The 25,493-nt window shown below is 35.1% G+C and overlaps 1 protein-coding gene across 3 annotated transcripts in view; it reads left to right on the top strand.

The window, feature by feature from the left end:
- The first annotated feature begins 14,717 nt into the window (after positions 1-14,717).
- The window catches only part of GABRG2 (gamma-aminobutyric acid type A receptor subunit gamma2), a 107,275-nt gene continuing 96,499 nt past the window's right edge, over positions 14,718-25,493 (top strand). Inside the window, exon 1 of one of the 3 annotated variants that reach the window (XM_072824256.1) lies at positions 14,718-15,228. In XM_072824256.1, coding sequence (XP_072680357.1) covers positions 15,122-15,228 — 107 coding nt within the window. In that variant the 5' untranslated portion in view covers positions 14,718-15,121. The remainder of the gene's footprint in view (positions 15,229-25,493) is intronic. The other 2 variants (XM_072824255.1, XM_072824253.1) reach the window with 2 other exon arrangements.

Below are 25,493 nucleotides of genomic sequence, written 5' to 3'. Positions count from 1 at the left end.
TAAATTAAATCTTAAAAAAAAAAAAAGAATTTAAATGTTTTATGTTTATAGTGAGACTATAATGTCTACTGTAAAATTTTTCACACAGTAAATCATGTATAAGAATATATAGTTATATTGCAATATCAGCCATAAGTGATATTGCTCATATCATATGAGCAATGAAATTGCTAATTATATGCTTCTATTATGTTAAGTACTTGATTGGGATTATCTTATTTTACTCCTAATGATTTGTGAAGTAGGTAAGTGTTACCTACATTTTACACTGAGAAAACTAAGGTTTGGAAATTTAAATAATAGGTATTAAAATATAATTAATGCATAGTTAGTGAATTTTCAGCCCATATCCAATCAGTTAATTCTGGCAGCCAAAATATATTCCTTCTGCATATCTGTCTACCATCCATTCATCGCTCTCTCTTTCTCAACTACTAATAATTTATAATTTTATTAAAATCATATAATTACATACCTTTTTAGTCTGCTTATTTAGCAAAATGTCACCAATATTTTCCATATCACTAAATATTTTAATAGTTTTAATGGAACATATGTTTCCTTATTTTTAACATTGTCTTATGTTTCAATAAATGTAAATTGTGCTACTTTTATTTTCTTGTTACTTAACCAATGCCTCAACACAAATTAATCTTGAGCTTTTTTAAAAATTCAAGAAGCATGGCATTTTTCTCAAGAATTATTCATAAAATAAGTAAAATGTGGCTCTGAATTTAATTATGTATTCATTAATTAAGTATGCTTCAAAGCAAAATAAAACAAAACAAAAACAGTCCCTTTAAGCTGCTACATACCACACTGGAGTTTGAATTTTCTGGGAATTTTTAATTCATTTAAAGACTGAAGTACAAAGTCTGAAATAAAATTATAAATGACTAAATGGGTCCTCCCCCATAATCTGGAGATGACAAGGTTAATATGGTCTAAAGGAAAATGAAAAATGTTTGAAAGCATAGATTTTTGTAAGGAATGAACATTTTGTTTTTCATATTTCTTTGCTCATAGTAAGAGCTTAATGCTAGCCTAGTTGAAATGAACAAATTTGTCTCAAATAGAAATAAAACTTATAATCACTGCTTACATTACTGTAGACTTAGATATACAATGTACTTTTAAAAAAATAATGAAAATAAAATAGTTGGTTGTCAGTTGGGTAATTACCTAGGTAGAATCAAGATTCCAAAAAAAAAAAAAAGATTCCAAGAAAGAAATCAGATTATCTTAAAGGATGAGTAGGAGTTGAGAATGTTATCAGCATTGTGGTTCACTCTAAGTTGTATCATTAAATTAAACTCATAACCTAGTGAAATTACCTAAATGAACGTCCCCTTGACTTGCCTTTCAGGATAAGCACTCCTTCCTTTTGCATCCCCAGTGTCATAAATAATCACTGGCCTTCTTCTATATTGAAGAGTTAAATGGCAAGACACAATGAAAAGTAAATTATGCTTTGAAGACTGGATAAAATAAACAGAAAAGAATTTCATGTATTGCAGCATATTCAAGAAGTAATATAAATATTTTATGGTGACAATCTCCACCTTTGTCTTAAACTATAAAGTTGTTTATTTGTGGTTTGTGGGAGGAATGTGAGGTTTCACAGTTTGAAAATCTGAATTTCATATTTGACTCTTATTAATTAGTGGGTAACTTTGGATCAGTCATTAAGCCTCTCTGGGCCTTGTTTCTCTTTTTTGTACAAAGAGAAGTACTGGTTGAATATTTTCTAAGATCAATTTCAGTCCCCATGTTATATTACATGACTTTTACACTGAGTAATTAATTTGATAGTGATTAATGCAAATATGGAGAAGGTAATAAAAGTATTAAAGTATCTAATTTTATAAATAGAACGTTGATGAACTACAGTAATTTCAAAAAGTTTTAGTTGATATTCATTCAATATCAAAGTCCTAAAACCAACCATGTGTAATTTCTTAGAATGTCAACAAATATAAATATTCATCTTCTTTAATTGTTTTTCCAAAATGTACATATGGTGCCCTGAAAGTGCCCAGGCTGTCCTCCTAATGAATCTGTGTATGGGTGAAGGACAAAAATCATGGCCTAGTCACCTTTATATTGCCAGCACTTGGTGCAGTGTCTGACACCTTATTTTATTTTATTTTTTTAGAGAGGGAGAGAGAGGTGAGGGGAGGGGCAGAAGGAGAGAATGAGAGAGAGAGTCTTAAGCAGGCTCTACACTCAGCATGGGGCCAGATGTGGGGCTCTATCTCATCACCCTGAGATCATGACCTGAGCTGAAATCAAGAGTCAGATGCTTAACCTACTGAACGACCCAGATGCCCCAGTGTCTGACACCTTAGTTGACAATTAAAAGTACCTGTTGAATGAATGCATGAATTGATAAACTAACTTGAAAGCATACTGATTTGCTTAGGTGTCTGGAGAATTAAGTTCAAAAGAATTTTCTATTAGAAAAATGACTCAAGCGAGTCAGAATGAACTTTATAAATAAGTCGTTGCTTTACTAATATGAATTGAAGAGTTAATATCAAAGGAATTCTCTCTAATTACTGTCATAATGTTGTGTAACCATTGCCATCATCCATCTCCAAAATGCATTTCTTCTTATAAAACTGACACTATATCCATTAAACAATAACTCCCCATTTCCTCCTCACTGCTGCACCTAGCAACCATTCCACTTCCTGTGTCTATGATTTTGACAACCCTAAGTATCTCATATAAGTGGAATCATGCACTTTTTTTTTTGTCTTGTTGTGACTGGTTTATTTCACTTAGCACTATGTCCTTAAGACTCATCCATGTTGTGGCATATGCCAGAATTTCCTTCCTTCTTAAGGTTGAAAAATAATCTATTATATATAGGCACCATATTTTGCTTATCTGTTTAACTATTTATGCACACCGGGATTGACTCCACTTTTTAGCTATTAAGAATTCTTCCCTCCATTTTAGGTCACAGGACTAGAGTTCAAAAGAATCAGTCAAAGAGAATGATAGGAGTTCCTTGCTAAATTAAGGGGACAGAGGGATCTGTATATGACTCAGAATTGTAACCGTTTAAAGACAAGAGACTGTGACTAGAGCTTTCTGGTAGCAGAGGAAGAGACTGGGTGCATTGGAAACATGCTGTACTTTCAGAACTTGGCAACAAAATTGTATTTTCAGTGAGTCAGATATGGCTCCCAGGAAAAGGGGTTGACTGTGGGCTGTCTTGAAAGATTCCACATAAAACATTTTTGATTGGTACAGAGACAGATCGACCTGACAATGCACAAACTGAGGGAATCATCACCACCACTCAGATGTATTGTGTATCCCAGGAAACTCCTGGCAGCCTTTTGTAGGGTTTCTCTTTAGGAACCCTCACAAGTGCCTCATAAGAGAGAGACAGTAATTGTATATCTACGGCCGTTGCACCAGATTCTGCTATATCAAGTGATATCTCCACCTCCTATCCTTTGCTAAAATTAAAAAAAAAAAAAAAACACACACACACACAACAAAATAGCTATAAGGTGTGTACTTGTTTGTGTGTGTTTGCTGTGTTTATGTGGGTGTTTCTGTGTTAGGGACACATGGGAGGTACACAAAGAAAAAGCAGAAATGTCAAGTAGTCTCCCCCTTCCCTTTTCAGATTTCCCACCCTGAAGTGTTTTCACTGCAGCAGTAATGTTCTACATTGAAAAGTGTTTAGAGTTTTCTATTAAGTGGAATTGTATATGTTAATACGTGGTAAATACCTACTCATTTTGTTAGCTGACAGTGCTGGGAAAAGCTATGAGATATGCTTGGAATCTCCTGTGGAAGAAAGAATAATGAGTACATAGACTTGAAATGAATTTTTGTGAGAAAGATTGTATAAGAGCCTATGTCTTAGTCTGAATTTGTTCTACCTTGCAGTTGGATGCTATGAAACAGGAGGAGCAGGAAAGGGCTTGTTTTGTGTGCTAAGAGTGAGCATGATAGAAAGTTAAGTGGCTAAACTGTAATATTTGGGGGTCCCTGAGTGGCTCAGCAGTTTAGCACCTGCCTTCAGCCGAGGGTATGATCCTGGAGTCCCAGGATTGAGTCCTGCATCAGGCTCCCTGCATGGAGCCTGCTTCTCCCTCTGCCTGTGTCTCTGCCTCTCTTTCTCTCTCTCTCTTTCTGTGTGTGTCTCATGAATAAATAAATAAATTTTTTAAAAAATAAATAAATAAATAAATAAATAAATAAATAAATAAATAAAAAATAAACTATAATCTTTACAAGGGCACATAGTAACTTTGTTTGAATGATACTTAGACTGAGGCCTGGTAATTATTAGATAATAATAAATTTTGATGAATGTTGTTAAATAATAGGAAAATGCATAATGATAACAAAAGAATTATTGAGTTTACAAAATAAGCCATAGATTGTGTAAAATAATTACATATATTAATTTATGTAATCCACACAACAGTATTATTATTAGCTCATTTGCAGATTGAGACAAATATAAAAAAAATCAACTTTATCAGTTGTGCCCTAGGCATGTTAGTAAAATTTCTAATAGACTTAAAACATGGATTAATTTTTCTTGCTGGAACCTCTCACTCTTTGACAAAGACAGTAGAAATTTTCGCATATATTCTGTAACTTTAAAGAAGCCATATTTTCCTTTGTGTATTAATTTGAGGTGCTGAAATTAATTTCCTCAATAAAGCAATCTAGTGATTTTAAACTGAAATTTTTACTGTTTGGTAGAGCCATATGGTATTTTTTCAAAGTTTTCACATTTATTTTTGCTGGGGTAACTCTGTTAAATAAACTGATGTTTCAATAATTATATTCATATTTGTGTTTTCCATCACAATTAAAATTTTTAAAAATGAAATCAAGCATTTAAAAGTTGATTGACCTTTCAATTGAACACACACAAAAAAAGAGGAAATTAAAAGCATTTAAAGACTGCCAAAGGGACGCGTCGGTGGCTCAGCAGTTGAGTGTGTGCCTTTGGCTCAGGACATGATCCTGGGTCTGGGGATCAGTCTGGAGTCTTACATAAGGCTCCCTGTGAGGAGCCTGCTTCTCCCTCTGCCTATGTCTCTGCCTCTCTCTCTGTCTCTATGTCTCTCATGAATAAATAAATAAAATCTTTAAAAAAAAAAGAATGCCATAAATTATCATTATAATCATTTGCTGTCATTTTCATTTATCCTTATTTTCCCCTATGGTTTAAAATTGTCTTGTATGAGGTACTTGATTCTGGAGCCAGTAGGGGGGAGTTCATGCCACAGCACCAGTCCCATCCACTAACATTGTCATACTAAATGACACTCCACTGACTCCAGAATCTAAAAGAAAATCCCTGGGAGGCACATCATTAGCAATGAGAGACATTAGCCTGGGAAAAGTCTGCTTTACTTGTGTCATGATTGCCTGGAACATCTGAGAATCATTAAAAGGTAATTCACAGCATTGATCAAGTTCTTACATTGTGTGCCATGCTAAGTAAATGTTGAGATGCCTGCAATTTTCAGATGATGGTTTTGATATTTAAAAAAAAATTATACCCAGTGATTTCAAAAGAATGGCCAATGTGGCATTCATACAATGTTATTGCAAATCTAAACTGAGTTGTTTCTGGAGGATACTTTGTAAGATTCAATTCTTTAGATTTTAGCAAATATTCAATGGACATGTACTGTAGAGCAAGCCCTCTTCTTAGGTGCTGAGGTAAGGCACTGAAATTAAAGCAAGTAAATGCCCTGTTGTCATGGAGAACTGATGTTTTACATGATGGCAGGAGCATTCCCAAGAGATGAAGATACAAGTGGAGATACCCTTTTACGCCAGACGTCAGAACTCACATATCTGTACATCCTACTAGACAAAGCAAATTCAAGGTCAGCCCAGATTCAACTATGGGGAAGTAGAGTCCACCTGCCAATCTGCCTCATCCAGTATGCTGAGCAATGAGGTTTCACATGAGACCGAAGGGAGGCTGAGATTGAGATAACCAAGCCAGTGGTTCAGTCACATAGACATTGCCCCTGTTAATGTCAAGCTGTAATGAAAAGAGTTAACCTATTTGGAGGAACTATAGACACTCTTTCCATGCCAGTACCCCTAAAATGCTGTTGGAATTACAGGTTACTGAATGTTAGAACTGAAAAGATCCATCTATATCACCTGTATCATCCCTCATGTTATTGATGGAAAAATGAGTCCAAGGGAAATGATATATAATTTTCCTAAAGTCACAGAGTTCATTACAGACCCAAGATTCCTGACTCTAGACTCTATGTTCTTTGTATTACATCAAGTTGCCTCTAAAATTTCAAATTATAACTCATGATTAGAGAAAATGGTTAATAACTTTTTTTTTTTTAACTACCACCATGTTACTCAGAAACTGCATACAATCATGCTCAAGGGGTTTCTTAAATCAGATTGCTGCATTCAAAATCAAAATCTTTTCTGATGGGACAGCTGGGTGACTCAGTGGTTGAGCATCTGCCTTCAGCTCAGGGCATGATCCTGGAGTCACGGGATTGAGTACATATCTTGCTCCCTGCATGGAGGGAAACTCCTTCTCCCTCTGCCAGTGTCTCTGCCACCCCCCTCCCTTTCTCTCTTGGTCTCTTATGAATAAATAAATAAAAATCTATTAAAAAAATAAAAAATAAATAAATAAAATAATAAAATCTCCTCTGCTGAGGACTATATAATAACTCTGTGGGTTACCTTGGGCAAATAATTTAACCTCCCTAAACTTTAATCTTTCCATGTGGAAAATTGCAATGGTAATTGTACCTGCCTTGTAGTTTTTGAAGGAGGGTCAAATAATGCTTGTCACACAGCACTGTGCCTGATCCAATTATGCTTATTGATAAGCATACTATTTATTTTATCAGTAAAATTTTTAAAATTATAGTAAAATTAACACACAGTGTAATCATTAGCTCTTAAGTGTAAATTTGGTAAGTTTTATCAGTAGATAAGCCTGTATATTAACCTTCCTAATCTAGATACAGAATATTTCATTCATCTCAGAAATCTCTCCTGTACCTCAGTGAGAACCTATTATAGGTAAGCTCCATTTGGATTTTTTTTTTTTAAGATTTTATTTATTTGAGAGAGAGAGTGCACATGAGTTAAGGGTTAGGGAGATGGGGGTGGGGAAAGCAGAGGGGGAGGTAGAGGCAGAGTGGGAGAGAGAAGCACTCAGTAGGGAGCCCCACAGGGGCTTGATCTCAGGACCCTGGCATCATGACCTGAGCCAAAGGTAGATGCTTAACTGACTGAGCCACTCAGGCACCCCAACTATGTTCTGATTTTAGTCACATAGACTTCTTTTGCTGCCCCTGAAAATCATATAACTTGAATCTTTTATTTATTTATTTATTTTGGCTTGGCTTCTTCTGGTTAACATAATATTTTTGAAATATGCTCTTGAATATATATATATATGTGTGTGCATGTGTATATATATATATTTGTGTGTATATATATTTGTATGTGTCTATGTGTGCATGTATAAATTACTCTTAAGATTATTGCTAAATAATGTATTTTTCCATTTTATAAATATGGCATGGAATCTGATTATCCATTCTCCTACTGATATTTGAAGTGTTCCAAATGTAATAAATCTTCTACAGAATTTTTGTACCAAACTTTTGGTAGGGGCACATATTTTTTTTTCTTTGATAAATACCTTGATATAGAATCACTTGGTCATATGGTAAGTGAATGTTTAATGTTGTAAGAAACTGCCAAAATCTTTTGCAAATGGTTATACCATTTTACATTCTCATCAGAAAATGTATGAATTTTAGTTACTCTCTACCCTCAAAAAATTTGGTATTGCCAGCTTTGTTAATAAGAAAAGATATCATTGTGGTTTCAGTTCATATTTTGTTGATGCATTCTGACAAAGAGAACTTTTTCATATGCTTATTAGATACACATACAATTTTTTCATTAGATATATATTCAAGTATTTTTTTAACGATTTTATTTATTTATTCATGAGAGACATGGGGTGGGGGTGGGCAGAGACACAAGCAGAGGGAGAAGCAAGCTCAATACAGGGAGCCTCATGAGGGCCTTGATCCCGGGACCCCAGGATCATGCACACTCTGGGCCAAAGGCAGGCGCTTAACCGCTGAGCCACCCAGGGATCCCCTATTCAAGTATTTTGACCAGTTTTATTAGGTCATTTGCATTTTATTAATAAGATATAAAATATCTTTATGTATGCTGGATACAAGTTCTTTGTTGGATATTTTCATTGTTATACTTTTTTCCTGTATGTGACTTGCCTTTTCAATATTTTTAGTACAATCTTTTGATGAATAGAAATTTTAATTTTTCTGAAGTCCCAGCTTATCAATGTCATATTTTATGCTTTATGATTTTTATACATTCTCTAAGAAATTTTTGCCTACCTCAAAGTCCTGAAGATAGTTTTTCTTTTTAAAAACCATAAGTTTTAGCTTTTTTTTTTTTTTTAATATTTATTTATTCATGAAAGAGAGAGAGGCAGAGAGGCAGAGACATAGGCAGAGGGAGAAGCAGGCTCCATGCAGGGAGCCTGATATGAAACTCAATCCTGGGACTTCAGGATCATGCCCTGAGTGGAAAGCAGATCCTCAACCACTGAGCCACCCAGGTGCCCCAAGTTTTAGCTTTTTCATGTATGATGGAGTAAAAGACAAAGGTAATTTAAAAAAAAAAAATACCCATTTTGAGACCACCTGGCAGGCTCAGTTAGTAGAACATATGACTCAATTTCAAGGTTATGAGTTCAAGCCCTATGTTGAGCATGGAGCCTGCTTAAAAAATAATAATAAAATAAAATTTACCATTATTAGGAGCAATAATATTCCAACATTATTGTTTTAAAATATTAGGCTGTCCCCTTTGAAATGCCTCATCTTTATTGAAAGTCAAATGAGTCTGTATATGTAGAACTCATTTATTCTTTTTCTAGCTTCTAAAGCCAGAAGCTTAGATAATTGATTTTAAGTTTTCTCCTCTTTTATATACTGACAGTTATGAATTTCCTCCAGGTTTTGCTTGAGCTCCACAAAACAAATTTAAGATGTTGCATTTTCATTTGTTTTGAGGCAATTGTGTTTCCACTTTGATCTATGAATTATTTAGAAGGATACTGTTCAATTTTCAAAATTTTGGGAACTTTTCTACCTATTATTGATTTCCAACTGAATTCTGTTGTAGTAAGAGAATATAGACTCTAAGCTTTCAAAATTTTAAAATTTATTGAGGGTTATTTTTGAACAGTTGAAAAGTATGTACATTTGTTAATTTACTCTGCAATTATTGAGTATAGTGTTCTATAAATGAGAAGTCAGAAGACTTTTTTAATATTGCCAGCTCTGATTGTGGGATATATCTATTTTTCCTGTCAAGTACTGACTTTTCCTGTCAGTTTTTTTGCTTCATTTTATTTTAAGTTCTATTATCAGGTGTGTAAAATTTTATAATTTTTTTTGTCTTCTTGATGAATTAATCCTTTTGTCATTATAATAAATAGCACTTTGGGGATCCTGAGTGGCCCAGTTAACTGTCTGCCAGATCAGCTCAGATCATGATCTCAGGGTCCTGGGATGGAGCCCTATATCAGGCTCCCTGCTCAGCAGGGCCTGCTTGTTCCCCTTCCCAAACCCCTCCCCCTCAGCTCATTTTTCTCTCTAATAAATAAAAAATCTTAAAAAAATAGCTATTTATCTCTTCTAATAATTCTTTTATTCATAACTATTTTCAGCCATTATTTTGCTATGTTTATTCTCCTTGTCTCATTATTTTCTCCCCATTCTGTTATTTTCTGCTGCCTTTGCCTTATTAATTATTTTTTAGTATTTGGTTTTAATTTCTCTAATGATTTTTATCTATACTCTTATATTATTTCCAGTGATGCTTTAAGGATTGCCATATTCATCTTTATCAAAGTCTATTTACAGTTGCTAACAGGTCACTTGATGAAATAGAAGAATTTGTAACAGTATAACTTAACCCCAACTCTGGGATACTTTATGCTACTATACATATATGGGCTATAAACTCTAATATGAATTACTATAACATGCATTTAAAAGTCAGGTCTCCTTTAAAGGGAACACAATAAAAACTTTTTTACCCCAAATATTAACGATTTTCCATGCTCTTCATTTGTGTATATCTAGGTTTCCATAGGGTATCACTTTCCCTCAGCCTAAAGAATTTCCTTTATTTCTATCTCAGCTCTGCTGGTGACAAATTCTCTCAGCCTTTGTTTATTTGAAAAAAATTTTTCAAGTTTTTAAAATTTAATTTTATTTTTATAGAGATTTTTAAAATTTTATTTTAATTCAATTTGTAAACATATAGAACACCTTTTTTTTTTTTCCATTTTGAAGGATCCATTTACTAGATCTAGAATTCTATGTGTACGTTTTCTTTCAAAACTTCAAAGATGTCACCCACTGTTTCCAGGCCCTAATTGTTTTGATCAGTCAACCATCATTGCATTGTTAGCCACTAGCAATGAATGTGTTTCATTGTTTCTGGATATTTTTAAAGTTTTCATTTAATCTTTAGTTTTTAGATGTGTGACTATAAAGTTTCCATGAGTTTTCATGTTTACCCTGCTTGGAGTCCACTGAACTTATTGGAGCCAATGTAATATTTTTTTTTATCAATTTTGGGAAATTCTTTGGCCATTATTACTTTAAATATGCTTCTGCTTTATTCTGTCTTTCTTCTCCTTCCACACTACTTTGTAAGGAGGCTTGATATTGTTACACAGGTTTTTAATCACCCTTTAACTTTCTTTGAACATTTTCCTGTGATTTTTATGGTAGATAATTTTTATTGATTTATCTTCAGGTCTACTGATTATTTATTTCTTCTACTATCCTGAAATTGCCAATCTGTTATTAAAACTCATGCATAAACTTCTCCTTGCAGTGTTTGTAAAGTTCTAGAATTTTCTATTTTTAAAAATAGTTTCTATTTCTTTGCTGAGAGTCCCTACTGTATTGACCACATAAACGTCATAACCATGTTCTTCCTTTTAAGTGACTGAACTACTTAAAATAGTGGACCGAATATCCCTTATTTGCTAATTGCATCTCAGGTTTTGTTGGTTTACACTGAATGCTATTTTCTTTAAAATGTGTTCTATTACTTGTACTTTGTGTGTCTTTTTTTTTGCCATTTATCAAATAATTTAAACATGTATCAATACAATTTATATATTATTGGCATTCTGATTTTTAATTGTCTTCTAGAGAATGTTGTTTTTGTTTTATTAGGAATTAAGTTACTAGCAAATGACTTTCATCTGGCACAGAATTAGTTTATGCTGTTTTCAGGCTAGTTTCAGTTTTGTCCTTAGGTTTAGAGCAAGTCCTTAGTCCTAGAATAGAGAAGAGTTGTGGTCCTTCCAGGGTTTTTAGGGTAAGTATGAAGTATTTATTATGATCCTTAAACTTGGTGGATTCAAACTCCAAACTCCGTGTCTTCTGCAGTGAGTGGCAGCTGAAATACTGGCTCAGCTTTTTCAGTCTTGCAATTTTTGCTTTTTCACGCTTCTTGGCATCTTTTCCCCCTTTTACCCAAAAACAAACATCTAAGGTAAGTTTGTATATATATTTTGCATATATATTTGGAATCCTACCTCTCTTGGTTGTAACTTTTTTTCTGTGATTCCTTCCTTCAATTTGAGTGGTTCTGGCAGCCCCACACCCCTCCTTTTAAAACTCAAAACAGTAAGATTGCTGCCTTCTGACTTTTAGCTATCCTGTCCCTTTGGGATTGAGGGTTTTCCTGGGATGTGGGACTTCCTGTGCTAACACCATGCAAATTGATGGCAAATAAGGAAACTTTGGTTATCCTTAAACTGCCTTCAGTGGAAAAACCACATAATCTTAGATCTCCTCCAATTTGGTTTCATCTTTCTGTGGTCAAATGTTCAACACTTTCTACTTGCTTTTTGTAGCTTTCTAGGATTTTGCACAATTATTTATTTCATGTTTTGTTCACCACTTATAATTATTATCTGTAAGATGGCTAGCCAATTTCATCATTACCAGAACTAGAACCTAAGTATATGTCTGAATTCCCCAAGTGATAAGAGATTGGCTATCAACAACCAAAGTGGTCCAACTTTTGACCGCATAATTGACTTTTGAGCATAATAATAACAATAAAATATGTCAAATTAAAAGTGAAAATGAAATTTTATTCAGAAAAAAAATAAACTACAAAATGAATCTGCAGCATATTGACAATGGTTTGCTTGGATGACAGGATGTAGGTAGTAGTTTTTTCCTATTTTACAATAATTTTTAAATTTTTGTATAAATGTATGCACATGAATACATATATTATTTACAATGAAAGGATAGGCATGCTTACCACATAATGGTTATTTAAATATGGTATTATTATGGTATTATAAGCATATTTTCTTAAAAATGGGCAGGAATAAGTGTAACTGAATGGTAATTTAAAAAATTAATGGGTGTCTTACAATTACCAATGGCATTAATGTGTATTGCAAAATGTATCTTAGACAATACATTAAAATAATCTTCTTCAGAGCACCCACCAGTTAGTAGACCTGCAGAGGCAAACTGAAGTCTAACCAAGAATAGTGCAGGTAAAATTGTGCCCAAATACTATAAAAAGTATAAAAAAAGTAAAATCTCCTCTTAATTTTCTTAATTTGCTGAGAGATATTCCATTATTAAAATAGATTAGAATCTCTAGAGATCATGAAAATACTGATAAGGGGTCAGTATATGAATTACTGCTTTGGAAAGTGTTAACATTCATTCTCCCAGATTAATATGCTTATCACTAAACCTGGGGGCAAAAACTTACATTGCAAAATTGAACATATCCTATATAGTAGAAGGCAGAATTTCACATCAATTTTTTATATGGTATGAAACAATATTTGTAACCTAATGTTCTGCATGTATTTGGTGTGTCCTTCTTTGTGTTTTAAAAATTAGGACATTTCTCATAATTTTATTCCCATTTCCTTGGCAACTCTAACTGGAACAGAGCAGTGGAATCTCCATTCCAATGGGTTATAGCCACTCCAGTGTGTAAGTTTTCCACCACTTTACTAATTCAGAAACAGTCCTTTTCTTTCATTTATCTCACTGGTTTGGTTTGGTTAGGCATCTGGCCTTGGCCTAAAACAATGCAATAGAATTATCTTCACCAAAAACAAAGATACACTATTAACAACCCAGCATCTTTTTGTAAATAAATGTAAATATAAGGGGGGACCAAAGTTCCTCACAGCACAGCAAGGAACAAGAGAATTACAAAGATAGGGATTTACATTTGTTCTCCCTCTATTTTAATCACAATAGAAAGAAGTCAATTACTGCCTGTGAATATTGTTGTTTTGATTGGATTTTATTCAAACGCCATAAAACAAGGCTGATTTCTAAAGGCATGCAGGATTCCAGGTGTGTCTGTTAGGCTTGTTTTGCTTCATTGTCGGAAAGAGTGTCCTCAATTTCTGTCATTAGCAGGAGCTGTTAGTAATTCTGCTTTCCTTGGGCAGTTTTTAGGGTTGCAGATGGAGTGTGGACCTACTCATTTTATGTTCTATTCCTATGTTTCATTGACTCCATACTCAAGTTACTACCTGGAAGACTTTCTTTTTGGAGAAAACACACAGGTTTTGAAATGACTCCCTGCTTTATACCGGCAAGGGGTTTGATTTGTCCTCTTCACCATCTCTCCATGAACATCTTTGCTGTGGTCTAGACCCTACAGAAAACTTGAAACAGTCTTTCACTTTCCTTTTTATGATGAGTAATGGGGTTTCCTCTGTGGCAGATGAACTAGGATGGTACAGAAGGATATCTCCCATGTATCAGTATCCATGGTAACATTCTAAGCAAGAAGGAAGCATGCTAACACGACTCATCTACCCCACAAATTTTCAAGATTGTCACCAAGCAGAGTGAAAAAAGTCAATCCCCATATAGCAATCTTTTATATTGTTAAATGTCCTCTTGACCTCCTCTCTTTGTCCAACTGTCTTAAAAAAGCAGCCACTATTTTGTGGTTTATATTCTCTACTCAAGCAGCTATCTTGATGCAGTTATATTCTTCAACCTTCAAGTAGTTTGTGTCTTTATATTTTCACTGGGGATGGGAACAGAAAAGGGAGTAAATCCTGGGGAGTATGGGATTTTTTCACGTCTTTTAATTCTATCAATGTTTTCTCTCTTCATTCAAATTGAAAATTCACCAAATCTGTTTCCCTACAGGATGCTTTACAGAGAAACAGCCGTTCCCCCCACCCCCCGCCCCACACTGTCTGCCCCTCCTCCCCCTACAGTGTAATCATGATTTGTAAGACTGCATGATTTTATTAAGGATTCTTGGCAGATCTAATGATACAAGCCTTCTGTCAATGGTGATATAGTTTACCAGCTTGTTAGGGCATCTCTTGTCCCCCATGAAAGTCAGTCCTTCCATGCTTGTGTGTGCAGTAAGGAGTTTAAAAGCACTGGGAAGACACCACGCATGTGTTAATTTGTGCTGCAGCAGCAAGCATCACTTCCACTTTGACCTCATAGTTAATCTGCGTGATAGTTAATCGTGCAGAGACACTTTGATTTTTAAAATTTCTTTTAAACACACACACACACACACACAGCCCTAGTCCTGCCTTCCTCTTCTAGAAGAAAAAAAATCAAAACAGAACAAACAAATAAACAGACCTAAAATGAAGGACCAGTAGGAGTATGTGTGAGTGTGAGGGACATGAGTATGTGTAGAGTGTGCGCGCATCTCTTTCCCTTATTTGTCTTGGTGTGCGTCTCTCCCTGTACCCTCCCCCTGCCTCAAATACATTATTCCCCCAGACTTGGAAGCCGCTCCCAGAGCTGACGCTTTGATGGTATCTGCAAGCGTTTGTGCTGATCTTATTTCTGCCCCCTGAATATTAATTCCAGAGCTGGTGGCAACACAGCTCTCCAGTGACCGGACCTACTAGAGGCAGGTGGGGGGAGCCACCATCAGATCATAAGCATAATAATAATACAAAGGGGAGGGATTCTTCTGCAACCGAGAGACTAGAGGCAGAGGAGGAAAAAAAAAGATGAGTTCGACAAATATATGGAGCACAGGAAGCTCAGAATACTCGACTCCTGTATTTTCACAGAAAATGACGGTGTGGATTCTGCTCCTGCTATCGCTCTATCCCGGGTAAGATGTGCTGTTTTCAGCGTTGTTTTGTTCCGGAGAGGTGGGGGAGGGGGTAAGGATGTGGAACTAGGGAGACCACCCAGATTTTAAACACTATTCTAGGATATGGGGATATAATTTAGGGGACTGTGAAAATATAGGGCAGAAAAGAGAGGGAGGAAAGAGGAAGGTCACTTTCGTTTATTTATTAATTTATTGGATTTTATTTGTTTTGTTTTAGAGTTGAAAAGCTAACGTCATAAAGACTTTGTGTTTGGGGATTAGCATTTTGATAATACTGCAATTTGATGTCGAGGTGGGCTGTGCTGGTACTTGCTGGGATTTGAGGCCATGTTGGAGGCGTTTGGGTGGGGGTCTGGAGGAGAAAACTGCAAATGGGATCCTGGCAAACACATAGGAGATTTGTGTGCATATGTGTGTGTATGTGGAGGAGGGGTTCTGTTTCTGTACAGCAAAGTATTGCTTGTTTCTGCTCCTGGGCATTCTCTATTGAGCCCCATTGACCCGGCAGCAGATTCCCTGATGGGCAAACATGGTTCAGCACCAGGGACAGCAGTCCTGGTTAGGGCCGAAAGGAAAGCTTATCTAGCCCCATAGGATATCTAATTCTACACAGGACATCCTTATAGTACAGACCAAAGGCCAACGGAGTCAAGGAGCACTAATGACCTCTGGGAGCCCTATTACGATTTTCCTACCCCCTCCTTGAAGATGGGAGGGGGCTTGGGGTAGAGAATGTAGCTGATGATGCATAGAGGATATATGACTAGAAAAGAGTTGGTCTTACTGCAATATTGAAAAATAAGCTGAACCAGGTGAATGTTAAGCAAAATTGTGAAGTTATGCATCGATGTCTCAAAGCCTTGCTGCACTAAATGGAAAACATGGGGGGAATGAATTCCCCAAAACCCTGAGCTAGTGTGTGCTCTGAAGTGTTTTGCACCTAAATTTTCTTGAACTTCATTGCACCAAAAGTATCAGGGGAATATTCCTCCCCACTTACAGTTTATTATCTACACACCTAAACAGCCAATGGTACCACGCACATACATTCCCTCAGGATATCCAGCCAGGACCAAAGGCAAGTTAGTGGTTGACTACATTTCTTGCTTTCTTCTATACTGTCATTTTGAAATAAAGCTCTATAAGAATTAGTCTCATAACCCCCACTCCTCAAAAGAAAAAAAAAAGAAGAGAAAAACAATAGCTATAGATGAAATCAAACCATTGCCCTAAGGTTTTCATGGGAGTTGACACTCTTATGTAGTATTGTAACAAAAGGAAATAAAAAGGATTAGGGGTTTAACTATTATTTTATTTTAAAAATTCTAGTTAACTTCTCTGGTCCTCCATTCCCTAGGGTTGGTAATGGGAGATGCAGATTTTTGATTAAGAAGAGACCCAAGAAAACAAGTGTGAAAGCTTTTTTTTTTGAAGTTTCTAAGCAGAGATAGGGTCTGCTTAATTATTTCAGCACTTTTTATATCTTTCTCCTTTACTTTAAGATAGAATGTATTTTCATTAAGAGTATGAAATTAAGTAGGTTTCTTAGAAGTGGAGACAGGCTTTTATTGGAAATGTTTCATGTGCAATACATTTGAGTGGGATCTTGGAAAAACATTTTTTTAATTTAAAATTCACACATATTTTTCTGTTTAACATGTGTAGCTCTTAATTTGTTTCAGAAGTTAGTTGACAGTTGCTTATGGGTAGAAAATAATTCTCATATTCTTAGCATTTATGAAACCTGTGGATTGAAATCTAGACAGGACATAGGGAAATAGACATGAGTAGAAAGGAAAGACCTATCTTAGTAAACAATTTTTGAACTAAATGGATGAATACATTATTATTTATTTCTAATGGCCTTATTTTAATGGAAAGATATGTAGTTTTATTATTATTCATAATAGTATCATGTTTAAGATGTCTTTCTGTTCCCACAGCTTGAACTTTTTTTCCCAATATTATATAAAAAGTAAAGCTTAGTGATACATTTTATGTTTCAATTCTTTGCATAATAGCCTAGATGAGCTTTGTAAATAGCTCTGAATAATGGAACTATGTGTCATGTAGACTCTCCAGTAGGATTTTCACATTTTCTCAGAAATGAGACAGAATGGAGTCATTGCAATTTAGTGCAGAGAATGTGATCAGAGTTTCAGTTTGCTGCAATCCCATAAAAAAAAAAAAAGCCATTAGAGTGGCTGAATAGGGCTGAATGGAAATAGAAGCTTTGAGGGCTAAAGCTGATTCTAAAGAAGGACATCTGGGAATATGTGGGATCCTAGGAATCAATTTAAAGGATGCATTTTGGGTAAATAGTGGAAAGTTGAAGAGGAACTAAAGAAACAGATTTCATTGACTTTTTCATTTACATAACTGCAGAGTAAGTTTCTTTCCTTTATTAAATTGATTAAATTTATTGTTTTTATACAAGAATAAAATGAGGAAGGATATAAAGCATTGAGATGAGGATGTTACTAGCTAATACCTCTTCTTATATGTGAAATATTAATTTCTGAACCTCAAAGTTATACAAACTGTCCTGTATCTTGTATATAGTACTATCAAAAGAGTCACATAGAAAACTTGCTAAAATGGAGATTACTGAACCATACACTGAAAGATTCTGAATCATTATGTCTGAGTTGGAATTCAGGAACATACTCTAGACTACACATTGAAGAAAAGTGTTACTTACTTTGCTGATTTCCAAAAGTTTATTTATCACCATATTTAATATTTACAAGTGCATTGATTATTGCTAATTCATTATTCAACTGAGCATGAGTCGATTTCACATACAGAATTTTTTTTTAAATCATTGAGTATATTATACAAACCACAAAGAATAAGGAATACTTATAAAGAATTTTAATAAACCCAACTCATGTATAAGGAAATATTGGCTGAAAAATAAATATGCATAGATGTATGAACGTGTGTAATTATATTCATAACTACATACACCCCATGCACAACTGTTCTACATATAGGTTTTAAAACAAATTTCACAATTTTATAAACTCTTTCAATGTAACTACATCCCATCTCAGAGTAAAAATACCTTAACAAGAAGAATTAGAGATAAAACAGAAAAATTTTTAGAATAAACAGGAATTAAGTGTTAAAAGTAAATATACTTTTATTTCTATTAGAATAAGATTTTTATAACATAAGAATTTTTTTTCAAGGACAGATTGGAGATTTATTTGACTTTTTGATACTCAGTCTAACCCTTACTTTGAAGTGCTAGCACTGAATTTTAAAAAAGAAATTTGAGTTAAAGATTTCTAAATATTTTCTTATCTGTTGCCTCAACAGAAATGCTTCAGGAGACTTTTCTTGTGAGCTGCTAAAGTTTTTTTTATCCCATAACCAATTTTTTTCATAGTTTTAACTTTAACAGGCTATGATCCCACATGTAGAGGGGATATTGTGATTCAATATCACAATAATTAACAGAATTAATCTCTACATACAACTTTACTCTAAATTATTTCCTCAGCATACTTAATTGTTTAGTTGTAGATACAGCATTTCAAATAATCTAGCCTGAGACAAACATCTACCTGGAAAAAAAAAAGAAGAAAAGAAATATTGTCACCCAGTATTTCTCAGACTCCAGCTGCCCACCATCCTCTAGATAAAACATTTAGATTATAGGCAGGAATTTAAGAATTGGCTTTTAATTAAAAAGTTATATAAATGTCTCTTTGGATATCTTAGACTTCATTTAGAATAATCTCAAAATAATTGAATTACAGAATATTTAGTCATAGACGTCTCCATTCTACACACTTGAAAATTTTCTATGTCAAGAATTTTTCGAATTGAAATTAAGTCTAACTTTGAAGACTTTATCTTTGTTGTAAATATAATAGTAGGGGCTATGGCTTCTTGTCATTGTCACAATTTCCTAGCCATTCCAAGACAGAATTTTCACAGTTTAAATACACATACTTGTGGCTAAAGGGTAACAGATACATATTTTTGTCTCACTACATAGACTGGTTCTACAACCAAACTTGAGTTCATGGCAGGATTTCAATTATTATAAAGGATCTTTGCTTAAAAAGCATTCTTGTTTTCCCCACTATTATGTTATTTGGTATTCATATGGTTTTCCTTATTAATGGGTGGAGAGTGTAATATCAGCACTACATATTTAGCGTTTACACGGCACTTTATCTATAGAGTTATACAATGATTTTTATAATGATATAGAATTATTACCATATTTTTTGCACTCTTATCATAATACTATAAGGATTAATATGGTTGGGAGTTAAATTTTATTTTTACTCTAAGCCACTAATGTATAACTTAAGGCTTTTTATTTTCTTTTAAAGGATATTTATTCTCTAGAATATGGGAGAAATGAATAGCAAATAACCCTCCCAGTAAAGTCAACTGGAGAGGCCTTTTATATTTCAAAACAATCCAAGTATTTTCTTACCTTTGGAAAGAAAAAGGCTGGTTATACTTGTGTAATTTGGATTATTGCCCTAGGAATGTGACTAGAGAAGTCTTAATCCTGCTCTCAACTAATATGCAAGGACACTTGAACTAGTGCTTTAATTTCTCCATATCTATTCCCTACGGTTATGGGAAAGAAAATACTATCTTCCTTATCAAACTCATGAGACTAGAGAGAGAATAAGAATGTGCATACAAATATTCTCAGATAAAAATGAGGCTCCAATTTCTGGTTATAACTTCATATTCCTCTAAAATTAATGCTTATGCACTTTGATATTTTCATACCAAAGTTAATCAAGCAGTTGCTTATATGATTGAGGTGATCAAAAATGTCAACTGTAAATATTTACATATTGCAAATAGGAGCACCTAGGTAGCTCATTTGGTTAAGCCTCAAACTCTCAATTTTGGCTCAGGTCTTTATCTCAGTATCATGAGACTGAACCCCATGTAGGGCTCCATGCTCAGTGCAGAGTTCATCCCTCTCTCCCATTGCACCCCTACCCCAACTCCTGCTTGGCTATGTGTGTGCATGCCCTCACTCTCTAAAATAAATAAATAAAATATTATTTATTTTTTAAAATTTATTTTATTGTTTTAAAGTATTTTTGTAATTTTTATTTATTTATGATAGTCACAGAGAGAGAGAGAGAGGCAGAGACAGAAGCAGGCTCCATGCACTGGGAGCCCGACGTGGGATTCAATCCCAGGTCCCCAGGATCGCGCCCTGGGCCAAAGGCAGGCGCTAAACTGCTGTGCCACCCAGGGTTCCCTGTTTTAAAGGTTTTATTTATTTATGAGAGAGAGAGAGACAGAGACAGAGACAGAGACAGAGGGAAAGGGAAAAGCAGGCTCCATGCAGGGAGCCTGATATGGAACTCGATCCAGGGACCGGGGGATCATGCCCTGAGCTGAAGGCAGATGCTCAGCTGCTAAGCCACCCAGGCATCACAATAAAATCTTAAAAAAAAAAAATATATATATATATATATGTACCGAAGATAGAGATATCCAGATATCAAAGCAATAATATTATTTCTACTTTAATATAGTTGCTTTGATTTCATCTTTCATTTTTTCTAAGGATTTTTGTAGATCTTTAATTTCATGTCTTTTATTGATGATGCTTAAAATCTGCCTGAATTTCCCAATAATGTATTTATTGATCATGGTACACGTAGGTAGATATAGTTTAGAAATGATATTTTTCTCCAAACCTCATCTGTTGATCTCTTTTCCCTATACCTGGAAAATATCTAAAGTAAATCATGTAAATTTTCTTTTTTTTTTTTCTTTAAGATTTTATTTATTTATTCATGAGTGACAGAGAGAGAGACAGAGACAGGCAGAAGGAGAGGCAAGCTCCCCGCAGGAAGCCTGATATAGGACTGGATCCCAGGACCCTGGGATCACTACCTGAGTCAAAGGCAGATGCTCAACTACTGAGCCACCCAGGTGCCCCAATCTTCTAAGTTTTCTATTTTAGAGTTTAAAATAATCTCATTTTAGGTATTAAACTCTCATCTAAATTCATCTTTCAATCTCCCATTGGGTTTTGCTTTGTTTTTTCTTCTATTCTCTGATCAGGCTTGACCTGAGATTCTTTTAGTCTGACACTTTTTTTTTGTTAGGCTTTTCTTTCTCTCTTATTATGCTGCTCTTGACTTTTTTTGTGAGATCGGAGTGAAGAGAAAGAAGATAATTAAAGGACCAGAAAATTCTTTTTTTTTTTAAGATTTTTTAAAAATTTATTCATGAGAAACACAGAAAGAGAGAGAGGGGCAGAGACACAGGCAGAGGGAGAAGCAGGCTCCATGCAGGGAGCCCGATGTGGGACTCAATCCCAGGTCTCCAGGATCACGCCCAGGCCCAAGGTGGCACCAAACCGCTGAGCCACCCAGACTGCCCGGACCAGAAAATTCTTAAGTTGTGTTATCTGTGTAACAAATATGTAAATGCTGAGTTACTCTTTCATTGGGGGGTTGGATGGTTTCTCTGAAGATAATCTTCTTTCTCTTTTACACTTTTGGGGAACTCCAGCATTGCAATATTCCCTGACATGCGTTATGCTATATGATGGCTGATGTCAGATGATACCCCTTCAGTTCCACGCCAAAATACATCTACTCAGATCTTCTCCTAGAATTATATCACCAAATAGATAACTTTAAAAATGATTCCAACATGACTGTTTTTTGACATCCATCTAGTTTAGAGGAGGGAAGGAAGGAAAGATGGAAGAATGAATGGACTGACGGATGTACTCAGCAAAACTGCCTGTTAGATTCTGGAAGTGAAGGTCTTTCTCATTCAGATTCACACTTGGGGTTATTCAAACTAGCCTATTTACCTTTAGACATTTTCAGGAAAGAATCAGGCTATAGTCTTCATTTGGACTGCTCAGATTATAGAGAATACAGACCAAATTTACCTAAGAGTTTTCTGTCTACTTTGTGTTCATAGAGCACCAAGAAGCAGTTATACAAGTTTTCTATTTGGGGTAGAGATAGTAATTGTCCTTGTTAGTTTTCCATCATGGTAGATATCTATGAGTGGATTTCTTGACTTCCTTTTTTTTAAGATTATATTTATTTGAGAGAGAGAGAAAGAGATAGTAAGAGAGAACATAACCAGGGAGGAGAGAGAGAAACAGGCTCCCCAGTGAGCAAGGAGCCCAATGTGGAGCTAGATCCCAGGACCCCTGGCATCATCATCTGAGCATAAGGCTGATGCTTAACTGACTGAGCCACTCAGGTGCCCTGACTTTTTTAATTGCCTTAAGCTAGAGGTGGTGCAAATATCTCCATGAGAGGAAGAGAATAGGAAATTGCACAGCTCTTTCTACTTGTAGGCCAATAACCTTTTCTACAAGAATGCCTTTCTTTTTTTTTTAATTTTTATTTATTTATGATAGTCACAGAGAGAGAGAGAGAGAGAGAGAGGCAGAGACACAGGCAGAGGGAGAAGCAGGCTCCATGCACCGGGAGCCCGAAGTGGGATTCAATCCCGGGTCTCCAGGATCGCGCCCTGGGCCAAAGGCAGGCGCTAAACCGCTGCGCCACCCAGGGATCCCCAAGAATGCCTTTCTCATTGAATCCTTAAACTTCTATTATGTGGCTACATGGTGGGTGAAATAAAAGGAACCCATGACTGGTTTTTAGCTTTCTCTAAAAAGTTCTGCATCTTCTTGGTAGCCTTCTACATTTATATTAAGTGAGAGTCTAACAATCCTCACCTATTTCTTCCCTGTGGTGAGACATTGGCCATAACAACAGGGATAGTATATTCAATATAATGTATTTCTCCCAGATATCCACTGGCTAATTCATCTACTTTAAGTCTTTGCTCAAATATTATCTTCCCAAAGAGTGAGATATTACTCATTATTCAGTGTAATATTGCAAACAACACTCAACTTTGTACTCACAGTTCCACTTTTTCTCATCTATGCTTTATTCTTCCTTATACTTTGAGCCTTCAGTAATTAAGTAGATAATTTTATACTCTGTTGCTTATTGGTTTATCATTGTTACTTTTTATTTTCTGTTTCCCTCAGTAGAAGACAGAACTGATAAAAGCAGAGACACTGTTTTGTCTATTTATATAACCTAGGTTTTTAGAGAAGTGTTTTGCCTCTAAAATGTGCTTAATTATTATTTTTAATTAAATAATGTAAATTGCATTTTATTTTCTCTGAAATTTGTTTTCTTTTAAAAAAGGAAGAAAGAGGGATCCCTGGGTGGCACAGCGGTTTGGCGCCTGCCTTTGGCCCAGGGCGCGATCCTGGAGACCCGGGATCGAATCCCTCGTCGGGCTCCCGGTGCATGGAGCCTGCTTCTCCCTCTGCCTATGTCTCTGCCTCTCTCTCTCTCTGTGACTGTCATGAATAAATAAATAAAATCTTAAAAAAAAAAAAAAGACTGTAAGCTATGGAGCCACACTTGACCAAAATTTAAATTCCTATTCCTATCTATTACTTGCTGGCCCTCAGTCACCTTCATATAGACCTAGTCTCTTCATATTAAAAAAAAAAGAAAATAACAATTCTTCATAAGTTTGAGTAGTAATTGATATGATACATGATAAGGGCTTGATACACGGTAGCATCCCTTATATGTTGTATTTGTTGTTATTATTTTTATTAATACTATAGAGTCATTATTTCCTGAGGATATTCCTAGAAGCAGAAATATCTTCTCTACCTTTGTAAAATGAAAATTTTGGGACAGTGCAGGAGAGACTTTCTCAATACAAATTCTCTAATTTGTCAGTCTCCTATCTTAAGGTGTGTAAGAGAAGAAAATAGGGGAGAGGTCTCTGTTTGTAGAATGCCTATAACAATCATTCATTTTAGATCATTACTGTAAACTTAATATTTCTAACATATGTAGATTAGATCTCTGTATAATAAAATATATGCTGACACATAGAACTTCTTAAAGACAGCTTCCTTAATGATATGCAAAGAAGGATCTTTTTCCAGAGATAGTGTGAAACCACTGTCTGAGTTTCTGAGCAAAATTACCCAACCTATTATTCAGAACAAAACCATATTGTTACTCTTGATGGCAACATCTGTATTAAATCTGAAATGGAAGCAATAGGTTGAATCTGGAGAGTAATGAGGAAGGGAATAATCCAAGCTAATACTTTACTATTGAAGGTCATGACTAACTTCATTTTTCTTTGAGCCTAATAGATCTGATGATAGAATTAAACTCGACATCATCTGTCACCTAGGTTACTAAATCAGTCACCTACAGTACCTTTCTGATGCCAGTTTTGCTGTCTTATTAATTTACCACACAGCAGAGAGACATTTCACCTGTCAAATATTTTCTTAAATACATAACTGAAATGTAATAAATTGTTCAGAATTTAAATGTACAGTTAGATGATTTTTTAAGTATAACCACCACTCCTATATACATATGCATAAACACACACACTGGTTTTCAATATATATTAGTTTCCATCACACCTTTCTTGTGCCCCTTTCCAATTAACTACCTCTACTCTGTTTCCTCCCTTCTCCTGATAGTCTCTCTTGTGATTTTTTTCCTCACCACAGACTATTTTTCTATTGTTCTAGAACTTTATATTGATGAAATCAACAGTTTGTGCCTAGCTCCTTTTACTAAGCATATTGTTTTTGATACACATGTTGGATATATCATGACTTCCTTTTATTGTTAGGAATGCCATGGTATGAATTACAGCATGTTTACCCATTCTCTTCTTGATGCATTTAGTTTGAGGCAATTTGGACAAAGCTGGCATGAACATTACTGTACAGATGTTGCTTTGGACTTATCATTTTTTTGGTGGGAATGCTGGAACATAGAATTAATTTATTTTTATATTATAAGAAATTATCAGAACAGTTTTCTAATATGTGATAGTTCAAGTTGCTGCAAATCCTTACAACTTTAGGTGTGATCTGCCTTTGCATTAGTTATCTATTTCTGTATATCCAAAACATCAAAAAAATGCCAAAGAATAAAAACCAACAAATCCCCCATGTTTGGTAAGCCTCACAAGGTTCCCAAGAACAGGAATCCAGGAGTAACTTAGCTAGATGATTCTGGTTCAGGAAGTTGCAATGAAGTTGAATGAAGTTCAATCAAGTTGTTGAACAGGGCCCTAGTTCCCTAAAGGTGCTGGACAAACCATTCCCAAGCTCACTACTATATTGGCAGGAAGCTCCATTTTCTTCACTGGCCGTCTCTCTGTGGTGATGGAGAGGTGGAGTGGAAAAAGAGATAAAAGAGAAGGAGAGA

The sequence above is a fragment of the Canis lupus genome, chromosome 4 (genome assembly GCF_048164855.1).
Source record: "Canis lupus baileyi chromosome 4, mCanLup2.hap1, whole genome shotgun sequence".
In the NCBI taxonomy this organism is placed as follows: Eukaryota; Metazoa; Chordata; class Mammalia; order Carnivora; family Canidae; genus Canis; species Canis lupus.
This window is presented reverse-complemented; position numbering and strand designations above follow the sequence as displayed.